General features: G+C 40.5%; 1 protein-coding gene across 1 annotated transcript in view; it reads left to right on the forward strand.

Annotated features, from left to right (window-relative positions):
* The first annotated feature begins 304 nt into the window (after positions 1 to 304).
* tmem240a (transmembrane protein 240a) overlaps positions 305 to 19,628 on the forward strand; it is a 29,425-nt gene continuing 10,101 nt past the window's right edge. Inside the window, exons 1-3 of the mRNA XM_061735046.1 lie at positions 305 to 581; positions 964 to 1,070; positions 6,365 to 6,573. Coding sequence (XP_061591030.1) covers positions 525 to 581; positions 964 to 1,070; positions 6,365 to 6,573 — 373 coding nt within the window. The 5' untranslated portion in view covers positions 305 to 524. The remainder of the gene's footprint in view (positions 582 to 963; positions 1,071 to 6,364; positions 6,574 to 19,628) is intronic.

Consider the following 19,628-nt stretch of genomic DNA (forward strand, 5'->3'; position numbering starts at 1 on the left):
TCCGATGGAGGACAGGATTCACTAAAGAGGCGCAGAGCTGGTCTGGAGGAACTTGGATCAGGAGGAGGAGGAGGAGGAGGAGGATTCCGTGACATTTCTTAGAGGAGAATAAAGGAGGATTGTTTTCTTTAAGGTTTTTTTTTATTTAAAAAAAATGGTATTGGCATAAGAAGCTGCAGACTTGAGGACCGGGATCTATTTTGAATAATTAGGAATCGAGGATCAAGCAGCAGCAGCATCAGCAGCAGCAGCCGCATCCGAGCATCACCGGGGTGGAGGGGAGGGGGGTGGGGGGGCAGCTCTTGGATGGAGAGGGCGCAGTGAAGGCTGAGAGAGCGGCTGGCCGTGTGTAGGAGGAGACGGAGGGAGACCGGGCAGTTTAAAGGGACGGGGCGCCAGCAGCGGCGCGCCGGCTCCATGAGCGGCTCCTGCCGGGCGAGAGCGCGCACAGCCCCGCCGGAGCGCGGCCACTGCCGCGGCTAGAAGCCCCGGGCCACGGGACCGCGCTCACTTTGGAAGTTTTGATGCATATGATCACAACCACCATGATTTTTATGATTCTCGGTGCTTCAGTTGTAATGGTAAGACATCCTCCCCTCCCTCTTCTGCCTCCCCCAGTCAGCCACAATATCATTTTTTAATTTCCTGCACTGCACGGGGATATGTGCTATAATCAGAGAATGATGAATCCCCCCTTAAATGTGTTAATTTTGCTTATCAATGACATGCGGAAGTAGGTTAGCCTATACCTATAATTACCTGCTATCATAAATAAATAACCTAAGTCTGTTTTCTGGCAATAATGCCCTCTCTTTCTCTGGATGATCCACAAAGATGATGTATTTTCTGTATTTTTCTTTGTGATTTTTACAAGAGTGGTCTTATAAAAACCATTGGCTGTCTGTTTTAATAGCCTTGCCCATTGCTTGATGTGTCCCAGCTGACTGGCATGCTTCTTTGCAGGCGATAGCCTGTTTAATGGACATGAACGCACTACTGGATCGCTTTCACAACTACATCTTACCGCATCTACGAGGGGAGGACCGCGTCTGTCACTGCAACTGTGGAAGGTAAATGCCTCCATAATGTCTGGGATAAAGTGGATGCATTCTTTCTTTCCTTTATCATCATTTTCCCTTTTCTTTTCCCTTTTTTATTTATTTATTTATTTTTTTACTCGTCAATTCTTAATTGCTTAAGAGGCCTCGAAGATTTCTGGCGGTGAAGCTCCGCAACCCGACATCATCACATAAACTGGTGTTTGGAGGGTTTTGTTTTTTTTTTCTCTCTAACAGAGAGCTCGTGTTTGTTTATCGCCGTGAGCTTTATTAATACACCGAGTGAGAGGGTTTGCTGCATTTACGAAGGTGTGTGTCGGAGCCATAAATAGGTAATGAACTATGTGCGATATGAGGCCGTTCAACAACAATGTGAGCATCAAGTGCGCGGCGCGGTTCGGTTCGCACAGGCCTCGGTGTTGGCGACAACAGAAAACCTGCTGCTGGGCCAATTAGAAACACGCGAAAATCTCAAGTGAATATATGGGTTATTGTGGTTTAAGAAGGGGCTCAAGGTGCTGGCTGCACATGAGTCTTTACCTGCCGTTTGCTCTAACAGCGAGGGTGGGTTTGAAGTGTGGAAAAATAGCAGTCAGACACTCATTATTAATATATGAATTCGGGTTTAGTTAGAATAACTCTCCATTTTTCTTCAGCAGCAAGCAGTGGGTTGGAGCATTAGGCAAACACAGCCTCATATAAATGATGAGATCCAACTGTCTTCATCATGGCTTTATTTTATATAATAAAAATGGAGCTAAATGGACCCTCTTACTGCTCCCTTATGATTTAAGAGCGTTAGTTGCAGCCAGGTGCTGCTAATCATCAGCTCCTGATTAACTGATCATCAGCAGGTGTGCACACCTCCACAAACGCAGATGTTCTGCAAGTTTGATGCTTTCAGGTGCAGGTTAACACTACGCCAAGAGGGAAAGACATAAGCAACAGAGAAGTAACTATTGCCACATTAGTCTGGAAAGAGTAAGAGTTAGAGCCATTTCCAAATAATGTTGACCTCCATGTTATACATGTACTGAGATGATCTGTGGAAAGTATTCAAGATAGTTTTCAGTCCTCCCTGCAGTGGACATCAAAGAAAATGTTAAATATTAAACTCCATGACTGCACAATTAGCAAAATGCTGAACAAATATGGCCTTTCAGACTTGTTTGGAAGAGTTGTAGGCCTTTTCTGTCGAACATGAAAGTAGAAGTGAGATTTGCAAAATTACACCTGAACAAACTCCAAAACCTCTGAAACAAAGCCCTTCTATATGAGAATAACATTTTTTTAATGTTATATTTGGCAATGATAACTAAATCCATAAACAAATAAATATATAGAAAGATTACATTCCACCAGAAACACACCATATCCACTGTCAAGCACAGCAGTGGAGGGGTGATGATTTGGGGCTGTCTATGACATGTTTTGGTCAAAATACCAAAGAGACACAGGACAAAAACTCCTTTTTTAACTTGACTCCACCCCTCTCTCCCTGAGGCATGCATCTATCAAAGTCTGTGTTGCAACTTTGAGCTACTCGCTTCTGAGGACAAGTGAACGCAGCATGATGTGAAGCTGAGTGGCAGTAAAGATAGGAAGGCTGCATAATTTTACTCTGATATGGGTCTGTGATGTCACAATATAAAAAATAATAAGACTAATTTCATTACATTTCTTCAGGCTAAAGGAACATTTACGCTCCGTACATAGGTAAATAGGCACTGCTGCCTTCATATTTCAATGTGTATTTTACATTTCCTTGGTTGTTAAGTCAATTAATCCACTAGGAAGTGCAGAGTTCAGAGTTCACTTCCACGTTTTGAGGACAGTGTCAGAAAGTGGTTGGTGTTGAAATTGCAACACTACAAAGTTGTTTGCAACTGCATGAAAACACAAGAAGAAGAAGAAAAAGACAAAAAAAGAAGCAGTTTCATCAAACATGGCGACGGTGGAGGAGATCATGATAATGCCCGCTCTTAGAAAGAGACTTAAAAAGTAGACGGTGGCGGTCTGTTTGACCATTGAATACATCACGACATGTGGATGACGAATTCCTTTTCTTCTTCTCTGATTTGTTTCTTCTGCTGGTTGCATGTTAGCAATGCTGGTCAACGCTGCCCCCTGCGGTTTCCAGTGGTATTGCTCATCCTGCTGCGTCAAGCTATGGCCCCGCAATGGCCCTGAAAACGGACCAAATTACGCACGTAAACAACGCAGCAGACGGACGAAAGGGTCCATCTGTCTGTATATCCGTCTTCTAAAAGCCTAAATGGCCCTTTAGACTGAGTTAGACTTTGAGTTGATGGCTCTGATTACAGTTTCTTTAGCAGCATTAAAAAGGAAGTTCCACTTTTTTAGCCTATAAATCCAGAAATGGGTCATCATCAGTCATACTAGATTATCCTTGTTAAAGAGAGATGATCTGAGTCAAAGTTGGGGAAATGGACTGGCTCAGTGTGGTTCAATAGACTAATTAAGGCTAATTAAGTTAAAAAGTATATGTATGTGTATGGCAAGAATGGAGACAGCTTTAGTGGGGGATGCTGCATGGCTGCTTGTCTTGTTTTGTAATATTTAGGTCATTTTGTCATCCTTGGTGCTGATACTGTCCCATTTTTAAAAATGTCAAAACACATAATTTGCCTCTAGTTAGTTTAAAATCACAGATCTAACAAATCTCCATCCCTCTAGACAGTCAAACCTCTGCTCCCCGTGTCAGGTGACAGTGACCTCTGTGTCCATCACTGACCCGGAAACAATCCCGAATTAAAGTCAGAGATCTGTTCTCACCAAACAGAACAAATGTGGGATAGACGGAGGGAGAGAGGGAAGCTTGGCCTTTGCCTGGCCGCACTTCCATCCATGAGGTGTGGAGGTGTTGGGACGCCCACAGCGCTCACCTCATCAGGTTTGAGGACACAGTCGGTGTCATCTTATTTGGCAGCACCCAGGCTCTGATTTTGAGGCCAATGGATACAGTTGAACCCTCTTGGATGGAGGGAAGCCTGAATTTAACGCTGGTATCCAAGCTTTTCAACTAAATATTTCTTTATTTGCTACATGTTCTTCGTGAATTAAGACATCAATTTCTATTTTTTCTTTTTTTTTTTAAAGGCATGTGAAAAAAGCCTTCTTTGGGTTACGCGTACTTTAGCGAGGTTGTTTAATAGAATATTTTTGCCATTAATAGACTATGGTATTGGCGTTGCTTAGCTAAGGGAGGTCCAGCAGTGGGTGTTTCATCGTACATGCCGTACGTCTGGAGAAAGACAGACGCTGAGAGTGCTTACATGTAAGATCTATACTATCTCTTCTCATCCCCCTTTTGGCGCTGTCTGAATTTAAAGAGTTCAACTGTCACAGCACTGTATTTTAAAGAAACCTGCCAATAACGCAGCATTGCCAATAACAGGATTTTCTGTTCATGAAATTGAAATTCTGGAGAAAAATATTATTTCAATAGATGCCAAACTTACAGGAAACATCTTTTTCTTAACTTTCAATGGCAGTATAATATTAAAACAAGGTGTTATGTCTGCTGGAAATCAAGCAATGATTTTCCTGGTTAATGGGTTTTATTAGTTTTGCTGTACGGGTTTTATGTTTTAGGATTATTACTTTTCTGGACTACCTGCTTCAGCAGCGCCAAGTATTAAAAAAGTTATTTTTTACTTCACAGCAAATAGAGTTGTTCCAATTCTGATATTAGCATCATAAATACTCCCCAATTCTGCCTAAAACTAAAGGCATCTGTGAGTATTTACATCCATGCAACCACTTAATGTATACAAACAGACTTGTTATTCGTATTTATTGCTTGTGACGCCGGCTCGGGATGCTGCAGCGATAACAGACAAAGTTTTTCAAGCCGGGGTTCTGGATGAAGAGCGTCTGTTGGTCGTGGAAGTTGAGCATTTGGAGCCATGATATACATTAGATGAATGAGAAGCGTGAGTGATGCTCCGGCAACAATCATCTTACAGAAGTTAAAAAAAGAGAAAACAACTAAAAATATCTAAAATATGTTGCTTACCGGTACTCAGTATCAGCTGATATAGGCCAAATATCATTCCTAACACATTCATGTTTATAATTTGTGAACAAGAAGAAAAACAACCTGTTGGTAAATTAAAATGACAGAATATCTACGTGTCTGTTTTTGGGAGTTTGGAGAAGTCAGGGCATCTCAGTCCTCGCTGCTTCAATCCTGATGATTGACTCTTGCAAATCCTTCAGACTCAGAGCTGCTGCTCTACATTCCTGCAGCAGAATGACTCCAAAAACCTCCATCAGTCCAAACCTATTGTCAGCGTAATGTCCCAAAGTGCACCTGCACTCACTTCCAGCAGCCAGCTCTCTCACCTCCTGCTTTCTTTCCTCACAGTGTTATATTGAGGAAAGGGGGGTAAATAAATAAATAAAAAGCCCTCATCATCCCCCTGGAGAGCCGGTAATATCACTATAGTACGGTTGTCACATCAAGTGAAAGTATCCGTTTTACAAAAGCGCAGAACAGTGACGTGCTCCTGGTTGATCAGCAGTTGCTGCAATATTTGCTGTGCAGTGCTTTATGTGGAGTTATTATGAATCGGGTCCCATGACTGTAATAAAAAGTAGCAGCGCATTCCCTGATCCGTGCCAAGCATCAATGGTGTTCGGCTAACGTGGTGTACGTGTGATATTTCCTCTTTTATCATTATTATTCCGTTTACGCTTGACCTTCTGTGAGGTGTGAGCATGATTGGCAGGTATCATTACCATACTTGAGTAAAAAAAAAGAAAAAAAGTAATTCACATCAGGTCTTTTTTCTGTTTAGAAACAAACGAAAGAGGCTTCATGAGAAGCTGCAAGTTTCCAAACTGACATGGAAACGGTGAAAACAGCTTTCACTCATGACCACCGCTAATCGAGCATGTAATGTACTTTTTATCGTGAAAGATTCTAATTTTGCAGATAGGAAAATGGGAGTACATGCCTTGCTGAGAGGCATCCCACCAGAAGTTACTGGAAAAAAAAAAGAAATAAAAAGTTATGGTCAATCTTTTTCACGCTGAGTGCTGCTTCTGCAAATCTAAAATTACAAGTCAGCCATAAATGTTTTTGCAGAGTGCAGCCTGGAGACACCCAAGGGTCCTTAAAAAGGACTTCGGGGGTTTCCTACAAATTGTGGATTAGTGCAATCTTATTAAAATGTAGACATCTCCAGATAAATCTCTGCGTTATAAATGGTTGTTCAAAGTACAGGACGTGCAGGACGGCTAACGCTTGTGTCGTCTCCCCTGCTCTGTTTCTGTCCCAGGCATCATGTCCACTATGTAATCCCGTACGATGGGGACCATTCCTTGGTGGACTCTTCAGAGAACTACTTTGTGAGTGACAGTGTGACCAAGCAGGAGATGGACTTGATGCTGGGGCTGCTCTTGGGTTTCTGCATCAGCTGGCTGCTGCTGTGGCTGGACGGAGTCCTACACTGCGCCGTCAGGGCCTGGAGGGCGAGCCGGTACTACGGTAAGAAAGATCCAGATTTACATGGGCTATCTCTGAAAAGCACCTTATTTAAGTTTAACTCCTAAATTGCATTAAAAAAACAACAATCAAATATTATTTGGCAGGGGAGTTAAAGTATCTATGAAACCTTTGTTGTTTGGCCAACTTTTGCTTCTTTTGCTGTTGTTTACAGATTTATTTTCTTGGTTAACCCCAATCTTTACGATTCACACGAACTAGTGTCAACAACACCAGTTAAAGCAACCGAAATGTAACTGTGGGTTCAAATACCTACAATTATTTCACTTACCGGTATTTAATGGAAATGTCTCATGTAATGGCACCACCATTAATTATAGAGATAATTACCATATTTTGAATATATATTAAGCTCATTGTTTGTCAATCACCTGAATAAAATGGCAACAAAACAATTATTTTTAGATCTTGAAATGGAAAAAGTAACCAACTGAAGCATTTGTTTCAAACAAAGTGCAGCGTCCAGTTTTGCAGCAAAGATTTATTCCAGAAAGTCCTGAACTGTGCAGTTCCTTAAATGACCACTAGGGGCTGGAGCCTGACACTCATGTTAAAATGTCCAACTTTGCAGAAGAAGTAAAGGCATTTACAGTTTTTGGGCTCCAGAGCTACACTTGATTTCCATGACAACAATGCAGGAGGTTCTTTTGTTATGTAACTTCAGGTAAAATTATATAAAGCCATCTATGTATGCATAATTAAGGGAGAACTTGTTTTTTTAGTGACAGCTGCATTGCAGTCTGTGGTGTTAACGGCTAGCTCTGATCACATCAGGTTCCAAGCATTTATGGTGACATCTGAAGATGAGCTAAAATGGCAAAATCACTTTTATTTTAAAGGTGATATGGTTTATTGTGCTGTTGACTGTAATAACAGACTCCTGCAACCGGTTCTCGGAAGGACGAAGCATAAGGTCATGTGACTCAGTGGTTTCTGAGGAGCAGTTTTAAAGCCCTTTTTTTTTTTAACTATGGGGCGCAGCTATATTGCTCAGGAACACGCCCACCTCATCTCAATCAAAGTTAGCTGTGGCTACCAGCTCCTTCAGTGGATCCCTGCCGAAATATCTGCAGAGCTGCCAGCATATTCGTAAAACAGAATATATCGTTTTACATGTTGACTCAACGGCGAAATCGAAAATTACTGTCCCATTGAGCCGACACAGGGTTTGTACAAACTGCCGGTTGCTTCACTAAGCGCGGTAGCATGACGATTACAGATGAGGAAGTGATGAGGGCTAGACATTGGCTGAGCAGACTGTCAGTCAGTTATATTAGAGAAATAAATGTAATGTTTTATGTAAACTCTTCTCGTGTGGTTCAAAAAAATTCACCCCCCTCAGAGTTGTCATAGATATGAAATCAAGCAGTTGAGACCAAAGCGTATTTTTGAACCAGACTATAAATATGTTTATTTCTGCTCTAAAGTTGGACATTTTAACATAGGACTCAGTGGAAATTGACTGGCGTCTATTGTCAGCCTTAATCAGTCAGTGGAGGAACTGCAACGAATCATAGCTCCGCATGAGCCTCTATTCAGAAGTGGGAGGGTTGGCGCTTGGTGCCGGCTAATGCCTTGCCTGTAGCGAAGGGCCAAGCCTACAACCAGGGCCTGGGATGAACTTCAGCTGCTTACCTTCTCCCCTGGACTTTTAGTTGTGGTTTGCTGCCATCGCTGTTGCTGCCTGAGTCACTACGCTGGAGCGAGGCGAGGCTAGTAGCAGATTTGGTGTTGCTTGGTCAGAGCTCTGGCAGCCCTTATTTCAGATGTCACTACTGAAACAATCTGAAAAGAGGAATGATTCAACATTGTCTGAACACTGTCTCCAGAACTACTTGTCATAAATCTGTGGGTAATGTCACAGAGTTTGAACAGTTCTCTCATTTCTTAAAACTAAAATTTTGATGACAAATTGTGCCTCTCTTAAACTGAAGACCAACTTTGAATTGCCCATAGATATTTGCTTCAGTGACCCTTTCTTATATTAAATTTGATGGCATACATTAGTGTAATCACTTAACTATATTGGTGTACTTTGATAGGACATTAAGTATTCGCCTATGAGCCAAAATGTTGAGTTAGCATTGAACCAAAGAGGAAAGTTTGTGTCCCTCTGACAGCTGATGGCAGGGGAAATGACTCCCCAGTATGTTAGGTTGAATCACATTTCCACAGTTTTGATTAAACATCAGCTTACGTATAGTGTTTCTTTGTGTATTATCAGTGGCAGGACCAGAACACTTTTTATAGTGTACACCATGGTGAAACGGTTGTCTCCTTATTGTTTTTTCCTGGATTCCATATCTGATTTTTTTTTCTATTTCTTTGATAACTCTCTTCAACGTATGCAGGCTTAACTGCCATGTAGAAATACACCATGTAACTCTTCTAATGTTCAGGTTTCTGAATTGAACAGAAAGAAATGTTCCCTGAAATAACTGCATTTGGCATTATAAAAAAATGTATCCTGAAATAAGTCAACTTGACTTAAAAAGCTGCAAAGGTCCAGGATTGCTGTCCGTTTTTCCTATGTCACCTTTTCCTTTGCATAATTGATCCTCAAGCCTACGTAGAACAAAGAAAATACGTGGATCTGCTGTGAAATGTTAAAAAAACAGAAGTTGATGAATGTTGCGGATGTAGGGCATGCAGAAAAGTTTTCATTTTGTGGGGGGAGAATATATTTTTCATCTGCGTTTTTCGCTAATCTCTTATTACCTGTCATTCTTCTTGTCCAGATCTTCTTCTACTTTTTTCTCCACTCCAGCCTCTTTGTTCCTTTGCAGTTCCCCCCTGTACAAGTATGTTTACTGTTTTGCAAAAAGTTTAATGCGGCTTATAGTTGTACAAATACGGCCCAATGCCTTGATGCTTGATGTTTCACTTACTGTAGAACAATCTTTGCCGTCACCACAATACCAGAAAACTTAAACAAAAGCACCCAAAATGAATGAATCTAGCTTTACTCTCCATATTTATAGCATTGTCTTTTCCTGCCCTGCAGATGAGACCCCGTCCTCAGGTTGAGTGTCAGAGCTCTGGTGATTTATGCAAGTTCACCGGAGCACAAGTATTAAAAAGGAAAGGCCGTGCTTCATTTGGTTGTGCTTCCCGAGCGCTCGCGACGGCTGGGAAACGCTTTAAAGGGAGGGCAGGCTGGTATGATGTTCAATCAATATGAGTGAATTAGGTTAATTTATCAAAATGCAGCACAATTTCCACATGAATTCAGCTAAGACAAGACACAGGAAATATGTCTCCATTTGTCTGAATTATTTACACTGCTGTTAGTACATGTACAGTTTAGTCTTATACCTGCTTTCTCTGGTGTCACATCGGCGGAGTGTAAACAACATCTTACAGCCAGAAACGTGGCTTACAAGATGTTTAGCTCAACAATAAAGGGTTTCACCACTTTAAAGGTGACTGTTTTCTTCTTTATAAGAGAAAGCTGTCTGAGAGAATCCAATATCCAATATCCAAAAATTGTCAAGGACTCCAGGCGTAGAACATTGTGTGATGTTACTAAAAAGAAGTTGAACAGTTATTAAACTGCAGTGTCTAAGATATTGTGGATGGCTGCTGCAGACCTCCTACCAAAAGTACCTGGACTATCAAAGGTACTACTTCTTTACCAGGGTGTACATTTTTGTGCAGGCATAAAAACAACGTAATTGAGATCGGGATATACTTCTGCAGCACAGAGGCCATTAATGTTAGTGGCAACATCAGAATAAATTGATACTTTAAACCACTGTCAAGAGTCAAATATGTAATTCACTTAAACGATACTGTGGATAGGGTCCCCGCAAAGCAAGGCCAAAAAGTTGTATAAAAAGGACCGTTTGTGCAGGAAAATCCTTCCCAATCGCTTGTCATACGTCTGTACAAGTTCATGGACCCTGCTTGCATAGCACTGGATTTATGCGTCTGTATTTATGATGTAATAGTCAAGCGTTAGAAGCAGACTCCATGAACTCTCCCCCATTGGATCGTTTGGTATAACTGCGCAATATCACTGGTTGACTTGTGACAACGTAGCAGCAAGGAGAAAAGCATTCCTGAACAAACAGTCCTTTTAAATACACCAAGTTAATATCCCCTTGCTTCATCTGTAAGGACCGTATCCACACCATCGCTGTAGTGGAATGACACCGTTGGGTCTTATCAGAAGCTTGAACAAGCTAATTATTATGACGCCGCTACTTGCCCTCTGGGCTAATGCTAATGGTCATTGTGTTGTAAATGTAGGGTATATCACATTCTTACTTAAAATTGTGTCAGTTCATGTCATTTTAGTTATTAATGAAAGTCCCTTTGTTTTGACAGCAGTTCAGTTCAACTTTATACCCGAAGACAAATTTGCCTTATATATAATAAGGTGGTCTAGCGAGTCCATGGACCCAATATCAGTATCTGTTGATATTGGATAACTTGCATATAACTGCTTACCCCACTTTTAATGGGTCTTTAGTGCATTGCAAAGGACAAGTGGCAGAAACCATCAGCAGAAAAGTGCAAGAGGCTCCAGACGGTTCCATAGGAATGAGAGAAGATTGACAATAATAGCGTACAGAGTACATATTTTTTTGCCGTGTTCGTTCGTTTAATTTTCTTTTTACACATAACCAAGCATCTACCATCAAACTTGCGGGTTGAGCAACTCTGAGGGGGGTGATTTTCTTTTTAACACATTTATATAAAGCAATACAATTATTTGAATGAATGAATGAAGTTTATTCAGTCATGACAACACAAAACAACACAAAAAAAAACATTGTGCACAGCATTAACATTTCATACAAAACCAAAAAATGTGTTGAACAATATAAATTGCTTATAAAAGCCTATCCTATTGTACCAACTTTCTTTTTTTGGCTACCGACCTCCAGAAAACCAAAAAGAGAATAGAAAAGCAAAGAAACAACAAAAGGCAAAGAAACAATAGAAAAGCAAAGAAACATTTACAGATGGTCAATTACACTTATAAGCTTCAAAAATAGCTTTACAAACCATTTTCTTAAAAACAAAAAGAGAATGACATGTTTTTTAAATTTATGTTGGCATCATTCCAGAATTTAACTCCAGTGATGGAAACACATCTCCTTTTCATACCTTTTTTAGCTATTTGTACTGTGAAATTGCAGACACCTCTAAGATTGTAACGAGTCTCCTGAATTGAAAAGAACCTCTGTATTGGGTCAGGGAGCATTTTTGATTTTGCTTTGAACATAATTTGCATGATTTTAAAATAAAACAAATCATAAAATTTAATAACATGAGAATTTAGAGAGAATTTATTTCTCTTATGATTTATGACAGTTGGCTCAACCAATAGCTTTTCATTATCATCTCCTCATCTCTAACTGTGATGCTATCACGCTTAGTGAACCGATGGGGAGTTTGTAAAGACGCTGGTAGCCACAGCTAACTTTGATTGAATTGTGTTCCCACGCAACATGGCTGCACACCATGCAAAGAAAAGGAGGTTTCAAAACCACTCTTCAGAAACCAGTGGGTCACGTGACTTAATGGTTCATCCATTGTATTGACAGTAAATGTTATAGTTGCTGTTTATAAGTTTCAGATGAAACTGATCCAGTTAGTTTTTTCCGTTCTAAATTCTGTGCTTAAAATTAAAGAGCGGCAACAACTCTAATCAGGGATCAAGGTCCAAAAGCACCAGGCAAATGCAAGGGCCAAGTGAGGTTGTCTGAACAATGTTACTTATGCCTGAGTAGCTGTATGTCCCAGAAGTGTCAGTGATAAAGTCCTTCAGTGGTTACCATCGCGGCTATAAAAAGATCCAGGTCTGAAGTCTGCAAACTGAAACAGGTTCATGTGATGGTGCTGCACTAGAGATGAACATTTGATGTCAAATACAAACATTTGGCCATGCTGTAAAGTTTCTTTTCAAACAAACACTGTTATTCTCGATGCAGAACAAAATACATGAAAACTCATTCACTGGTTGCTGTCTTAAACCAGACTTGAATAACTGGGTGCTTTCATGCTACTCTTTCAACTCTTAAGGTTTTATATATTTACACATCATGATATCATCTGAGGGCTGTTTCACAAAAGTAGGATTAAGAAATCCAGGATAAGAGATAAATCCATCAGTTCATCCTGGCTTCATCTGTTTCTCAAAGGCCAAACTAGGCCCAGGAGGTGCGGCTTTGTCAAGCTAGGTGCAAGTGATCCAGGTAAATGTGCATCTACAGATTTCTTTGAAAAACCTTATTACTTATTTAGTGTGTACTTATTTTTATTTATTCACTATTTTCTGTATTACTTCCCCACCTTGCACTGCAACTGTTGCACAGCAAGTTCCCTCGGGATAAATAAAGCATCTTGAATCTTGAAATCGATCACAGATTCACGGATTCTACAAGAGATCAATCAGTGCGTACTTCTCACCAAATGAACAACATCTTTTAATGAAGGTTTATGAACGAATGAAGCACATACTTAAAAAAGAAAAACACTGCCGCTATTATAAAGGCACGACAAAGGGCATGGAAAACAATAGTGGATCACCTGAATGCATAAATAGCCTAAAATACACATTTTCTAACCACTTCTTTTAATGGAAAAAAAAACCATAGTCATATCATTTTAAGATTTAACTGACATTTTCTCAAAATAACAACTTTAAATTTATTAATGAACAGTGGAAGTTCATGATGTAATGTGTGAATCTGACAGCGGATGATTTCATGTTACTCAGGACCTTGGACAGCTCAGTGGGTGGAGCTGGCACCATTTACTGAGGCTATTGTACTTGTGCAGGCAGCGCAGGTTCAAGTCCCGCCTTGTTGCTTTTCCCTGCGTGTCTTCCCCCCTCCGTCTATACCAGGGGTCACCAATCCTGGTCCTCGAGGGCCGTTGTCCTGCAAGTTTTACATGTTTCGCTGCTTCATTGCACCGTGAGAAAAGTGACTGTGTCATTAAGAGAATTGTGCAGACCTCAATGACAAGCTGATGACGATGATTAATTAGAATCAGGTGTGTTAAAGCAGAGAAAACTCTAAAACATGCAGGACACCGGCCCTCTAGGACCAGGATTGGTGACCCCTGGTCTATACCCACCTACCTTAACACCTTTAAAAAATATAATAATAATATTACTCTTTTTTGTTACACATCTTATCAATATTTATACAGTGACTGGACCAAAGAGGACTTGGCAACAAGTCAAGATTAAATATAGGAACATTTTTCGGATCTGGAAAAATGTTGACTAAAATGTACAAATGACTTGTTCTGACTTAGACGATGCCTACGCAGATATTTCATCCCCGTATTTATTTTAGACATTAAAAACAAGGCTTGTGTGTCTAGCCAGGGGAGCGGCCCACCGTCCCCAGAATCCAGGCCAGCAGAAGAGCTCGCTCTTGATATAAATAAAGTTTTAGAGGGGATCCAGAGGGGGACAGCCACTGACTGTGCCCCCCCCCCCCCCCCCCCCCCCATAGAAACTTCCCCCTTCATACATGGTACATCATTCCACTATACTGAATATGCAACATAATCACATTTCTGTAGTATGATGTGGACTGACTTGCTAACATTAATCCATTAAGTATTATTCAAAGGCATATAGACTATTAGCACCTGTCCACATGGGTTAATATAAGTTTGGTTCATGGTGGAATGACTGAAATAAATTCATCAATACAAAAAAAATTCAATGTAGGCGGGGAAAGTTATGAAGATGTGCATATATTCTTTTAATGCCTAATGCCATCTTCTGATGTTGTGGCAAATAGTGGCTTTGCTAAGATTTTTGGCATCCCCAACTGCATGTAGGACCACTTGCGAAATATCTGAGCTCAACACAGATCACCTGTGTAACGGTGAGGAGGGCGTGGCTCTGAATTTAGGGACCCTCTGTATAGGTAGCGGATTGCATCCCTAGAAAAGCGGTAGCATTCATGAAGGTAATTGTCGGGAAAAGCAAACGGCACGGACCTGTCCCGAAACACTCTTTCTTGTCTGAAAGCCTCTCAATATAAGTGCTTCATCATCGACAACGTAATTCAAAAATGGGCAAAAATGTGACTTTTTAAAAAAGGTCCAAAACAGACACATAAAACAGAATCACAGAGAAAACACATTGGTTTCTGATCGGAGTGACTGACGACTGTACAGATGAGGCATCGGGCTTAAATAAACCTGGCTGTCTGCCTGGTCTGGAGCCGGCTAGCTGCACAGGATATATCACCATGGTAACTTATATGCTACTGCTTTTGTGAAACCGCATCCGGGCTTAATTCAGCCAGGATATCTGGAAAATCCCAGCTATATCCGCTATCCTGGTTTTGTGAAACATCCTTCTGGTTGTTACGATTTTTAAAAAACATATAAATACAACCTTGCATGAATAACAGCACATGGCTTATTATATCAATTAATTAATCAATTAAGAAAATTGCAGAGGGACCGTGTGAAAACACCAAGTATATCCTATTATTATTCAATTATTTAATGCTTTGAAAAAGTACTTGCTCCCTTATCGAGTTCTTCTGTTTTTTTGGTCTCATTTCCATGTTTCAGATCATCAAACAGATTTTAAAATAAGGCAAAGACCACCTGATTAATACAAAGTGCAAATTTTAAAAGGTGATTTCCTTTATTGAGGGAAAAAAAAGCTATCCAAACCAACTTGGCCCTATGTGGAAAAGTAATTGCCCCCTAAATCAAATAAGGTGCTGCATAACAACTACAATCAAGGGTTTGTGATAACTTGCATCAAGTCTTTCACATCGCTGTGAAGGAATTTTGTTCTCTTCTCTGTTTTGATTCAGCCACATTGGAGAGATTTTGTGCATGAACGTTCCGTTTAGGTTACAACATCTCACCTGGTTTTAAGTCCGGACTTTGACTCGGCCACTCCAAAACCGTAATGTTTTTTTTTTGTCTGTTTTTGTTTAGCCATTCAGAGGTGGAGTTGTGGTGTTTTCCAGATCATTGTTTGGCTGCATAACCTAAGAGCGCTTAGTTTAAGGTCACAAACAGATGGCCAGATACTCTTCCAGAGGATTTTGTAGTAGAGAGAGAAATGCAAGGTTGCATTAATCAAAGCGATTGGTCCAGGTCCTGAATCAGGAAAGCAGCCCCAGACCATCACACTACCACCACCATGTGTTGCTATATGTTCATTCTTGCAATGCTGTGTTGGTTTTAGCCAGATGTAACAGGATGCACACCCTCCAAAGAGTTCCACAGAATATTTTTCCAAAAGTCTTAAAGATCATCAGGATGTTTGTTTGACAAATGTGAGACAGGTCTTTGTGTTATTTATGATCAGCAGTAGTTTTTTTCCTTTCAACTCTCTTATGGATGTCATTTTTACCCACTGTGTCTTTCTTATTGTTGAATCATGAACTCTGACCTTAACTAAGACTACTGAGACCTGCAGTACTTTAGATGTTGTTCGGGGCTCTTTTGGGACTCCTTGGATGAGTCACTGATGTGCTTTTAGAGTCATTTTGGTAGACTGGCCACTTCTGAAGATTTACCACCGCTGTTCACTTTCTTCATGGCTATCACTTTGGTTTGTTGAGGTCCCGAAACCTTAGAAACAGCGTTGCAACCCTTTCCAGACTGATAAATGTCAGTGATCTGTTTTTGAATTTTTTAGAGATGGACGTGTTGCTTTTTAAGAACAGGTTTTTCAAGTCCGGTCCCTGAGAGCCAGTGTCCTACATGTTTTAGATATTTTCCTGCTTTAACACACCTGATTCAAATAGATGGATCATCAGCAGCTTGTCATCGAGGTCTGCACAGGTCTGTTAATGATAGTCATTAGTAATCAAGGTGTGTTTAAGCAGGGAAACGTATAAAACATGCAGGACAGTGACACCCGAGGACCAGACTTCAGGATCCCTGACACTAAGGCAGGCTGATTAAAGTAAAAATTAGCATTTTGTGTTTACACAGCGTATCTTTGTCTGATATTGACATTTATCTGGTGATCTGAACCATATTAAGTGTGACAAAAGAACAAAAACAGAAGAAATCTGTAGGAGGGGCAAATACTTCATCACAGTGCTGTAAAACTTGAAATAACTTTTCTGTTTGACTTTAGCAGCCTCTCTTCTCTGCGACTTGTTTTGGTTCATTGAGGTTTAAGGACATTCGTTTATACACGGTTCTCTCAAGGCCACAGAATCTTCAGGTCTGGACTTTGCAACACATTGATAATTTTTTCAGCTATCATTTTGTAGATTATCTGATGAGTTGGGAATCAATCAGTATATTCACAGTTTAGTCAAGCCACGATTAAAGCTTGACTTATTTAATTGGCCCAAAGTATGTCACACTCAGCAGCGATAGGTCCCGTTTGTTAGCTTTGGCTTTTCCTTGTTGACCTGTTATGCCACACAGGAAAATACAAGCTACATATTTGGTTTAATTGGTGGCAAAAAACTGGAAATATGGTTAACTGGGAAGAATTGTATCTCTGTACATTTTGTACGGTTCACCGTTCACTTTCTTCTCTGTACCAGTCTCTAGTGGTTTCTTCCAGTAGTCCAGAGGCGGTTACTGCAGAGTGTGTATGGGGTGCATGTAGCTCTGCTTTAGCTGCATTATCTGGGTGTGTTGTTTCACTTTGATTTCAGCCAGACTAAGATGTTTACATGCATTACAAAACTATCATTTCAAAGAGATGGATGCCATCCATCTGTTACCTATATCTGCTTATTCCAAATTCAGGGATTGGAATAGCTGGGATCTGCTATCCTATCCCAATTCACTTTGATATAAAGGTGAGAGTACACCTTAGACGGGTTATCAGTATGTGGGCCTGGACAAGGCCACATATAGACAAATAGTCCTACAGGCAGTTTAGAACCACTAATTAACCTAGCATACATGTTTTTGGACTGAGGGAGGAAGCCGGAGTAACCAGAGAGAAACCACCAAACAACCGTGGTGCCTAGGACTGATGTGGTAATTAGATTTTTCTGACATCATGTCAAACATACAGATGGTCTCAGATTTAACTCTAAAATACTTTTATGCAGAGTATACCACAACATCATGTATATCTTGTTTGACAACAATCAATCAATCAATCAAACAGACTTTATTTGTATCGCACTTTTCATACAACTTGTGCAACACAAAGTGCTTTACACAACTAAAAAAACTCCCAGATTCAACCAGCACAACATTTTATTACATTTTATTGATTGCACACATCAACACAACAACATGCACATAGACAAATGCCACTAATATTAAAAATAGAGCAATAATTGAGGAAACATCTTCAGCCTTTTGAGAAAACACATAGAAAGGCAATAAATAGATAAATAAGTAGCAGGTACATTTTGAAATTAGGATATGATAGTAATTAAGTAGATCAATGAATATATAATGTATTTGTACAAATAAATAAATAAAAGTACAAATGTGGGCAGAGTCAAAACAATATGTGTATTTATACACACATACATATATAGAGACAAATAAAATTACAATAAAAATATATTGTTAAATCATTAATTAAGAATGATAAAAGCCTTTCAAAATCACAGTTCCTCCGGTAGCTTGTTCCACAAACGTAGGCAGGGGATTCACCGTATGTTTTATTTTTTACTTCCCACCAAAAGACCTGAGAGTCCGAGGAGGGTCATAAAAATGACAAATAAGAAGGTAAACTCTAATAAGAGTTTTATAAACTAGTACAAGGATCATAAAATCAGTGACATGTCAGAGTTAATGCGTCTCCCTAGGTTTATACGTATGCTGAGCATTATTTTTATCAACCTGCTCAGGCAGCAACAGGGAAAAGAAATGTTGTCCTCTGGACGTAGAGATCGCCAGTAACAAAGTTGTAATTGCTTCAATTCTTAATTGTTAACTAAATTTAATCTTCCACTTAATGTATAGTCTCAGAAATTGGGAATTTTCTGTCGTTATTGATAAACAGAGGGGTGAAAGTAGACTGGAGGAGCTACTTCGATGAAACTCAGTAAGAGAAGAGAGCAGCTTTCTCTGTCATGAGGAGTTAGGAGGACCTAAATGCAGGAGTACAAAACAAAAGTCCCGCATTGAACAAAAATCGCTGCACTTGCAGGAAAACAAAGAAAATGCCCAAATGGGTCTACTAGAAAAAAAAAACAAAAAAAACACCCAACCAGGTGGAAAAGCAAACAGACGGGTTAAAAAACAGGCAGGGCCAACAACAAAAACCAAAATAACGGGCTGGGCAGACCGGCGAGACAGTTCAGGGGCTCGGCCTCGGGGACGGGCGAAAGGCAGAGACATCCCAGGAGGCCACAGGGAGCAGGAACAGACGAGACCGGGGCTGGACCCGGTGCAGAGGCCGAGCCAGAAGCCAAGGGCCAAGTCCTTGGCCGGGTCCTGGGGGCCGGCTGAGGCCGGATCCTGGGCCGGGCCCGGGGCACCGGCTGAGGCACAGGAATGGGAACGCAGACAGGCTGGGGTGCATCCGGGACCACCTCGGGAGCTGGCTTTTTTTTTTCTTCTCACAAATTAAAAATCATATTCTGCTTTAAACATCTGCCGGCAGCTCTGCAGATATTTTGAGAAAGTCTGGCTGAAGGAGCTGGTATAGCCACAGCTAACTTGATTGACATTCAGTGGTCGTAACTAAAGTTCTGATATCACTAAAGCCTTCCACATTTACACTTAGATTAAGTCCTAACCATACTATCTATTTATCTATTTGTATGTATGTAAAAATCTAAGAAAATGCTGAGCTGGTATCGGATCATTTTTCTTCATAAGTCCTGACATAAAAAACCTACTTTCTCATTTCACATGGCTCTATTTGGTTCTCACCATCTGGTAGTGAATGCAACAATCCCACAAATTGTGTTTAAACCCAACTGAGGGCAATAGTTGATTCTTCATTTCCTGCCTTCTGTCAACATGCTTCTCTCTGAAATATCTGTTTCATTTTTCCTCCCATCTCCCCCCCGACAGATGAAGGATGCACCTTATTTTACTGAAAGAGACGGGACGCGGTGCATTTAATGAGACAGAACATGTGGCGTATA

This window comes from Cololabis saira, chromosome 12 (assembly GCF_033807715.1).
Source record: "Cololabis saira isolate AMF1-May2022 chromosome 12, fColSai1.1, whole genome shotgun sequence".
Lineage (NCBI taxonomy): Eukaryota > Metazoa > Chordata > Actinopteri > Beloniformes > Belonidae > Cololabis > Cololabis saira.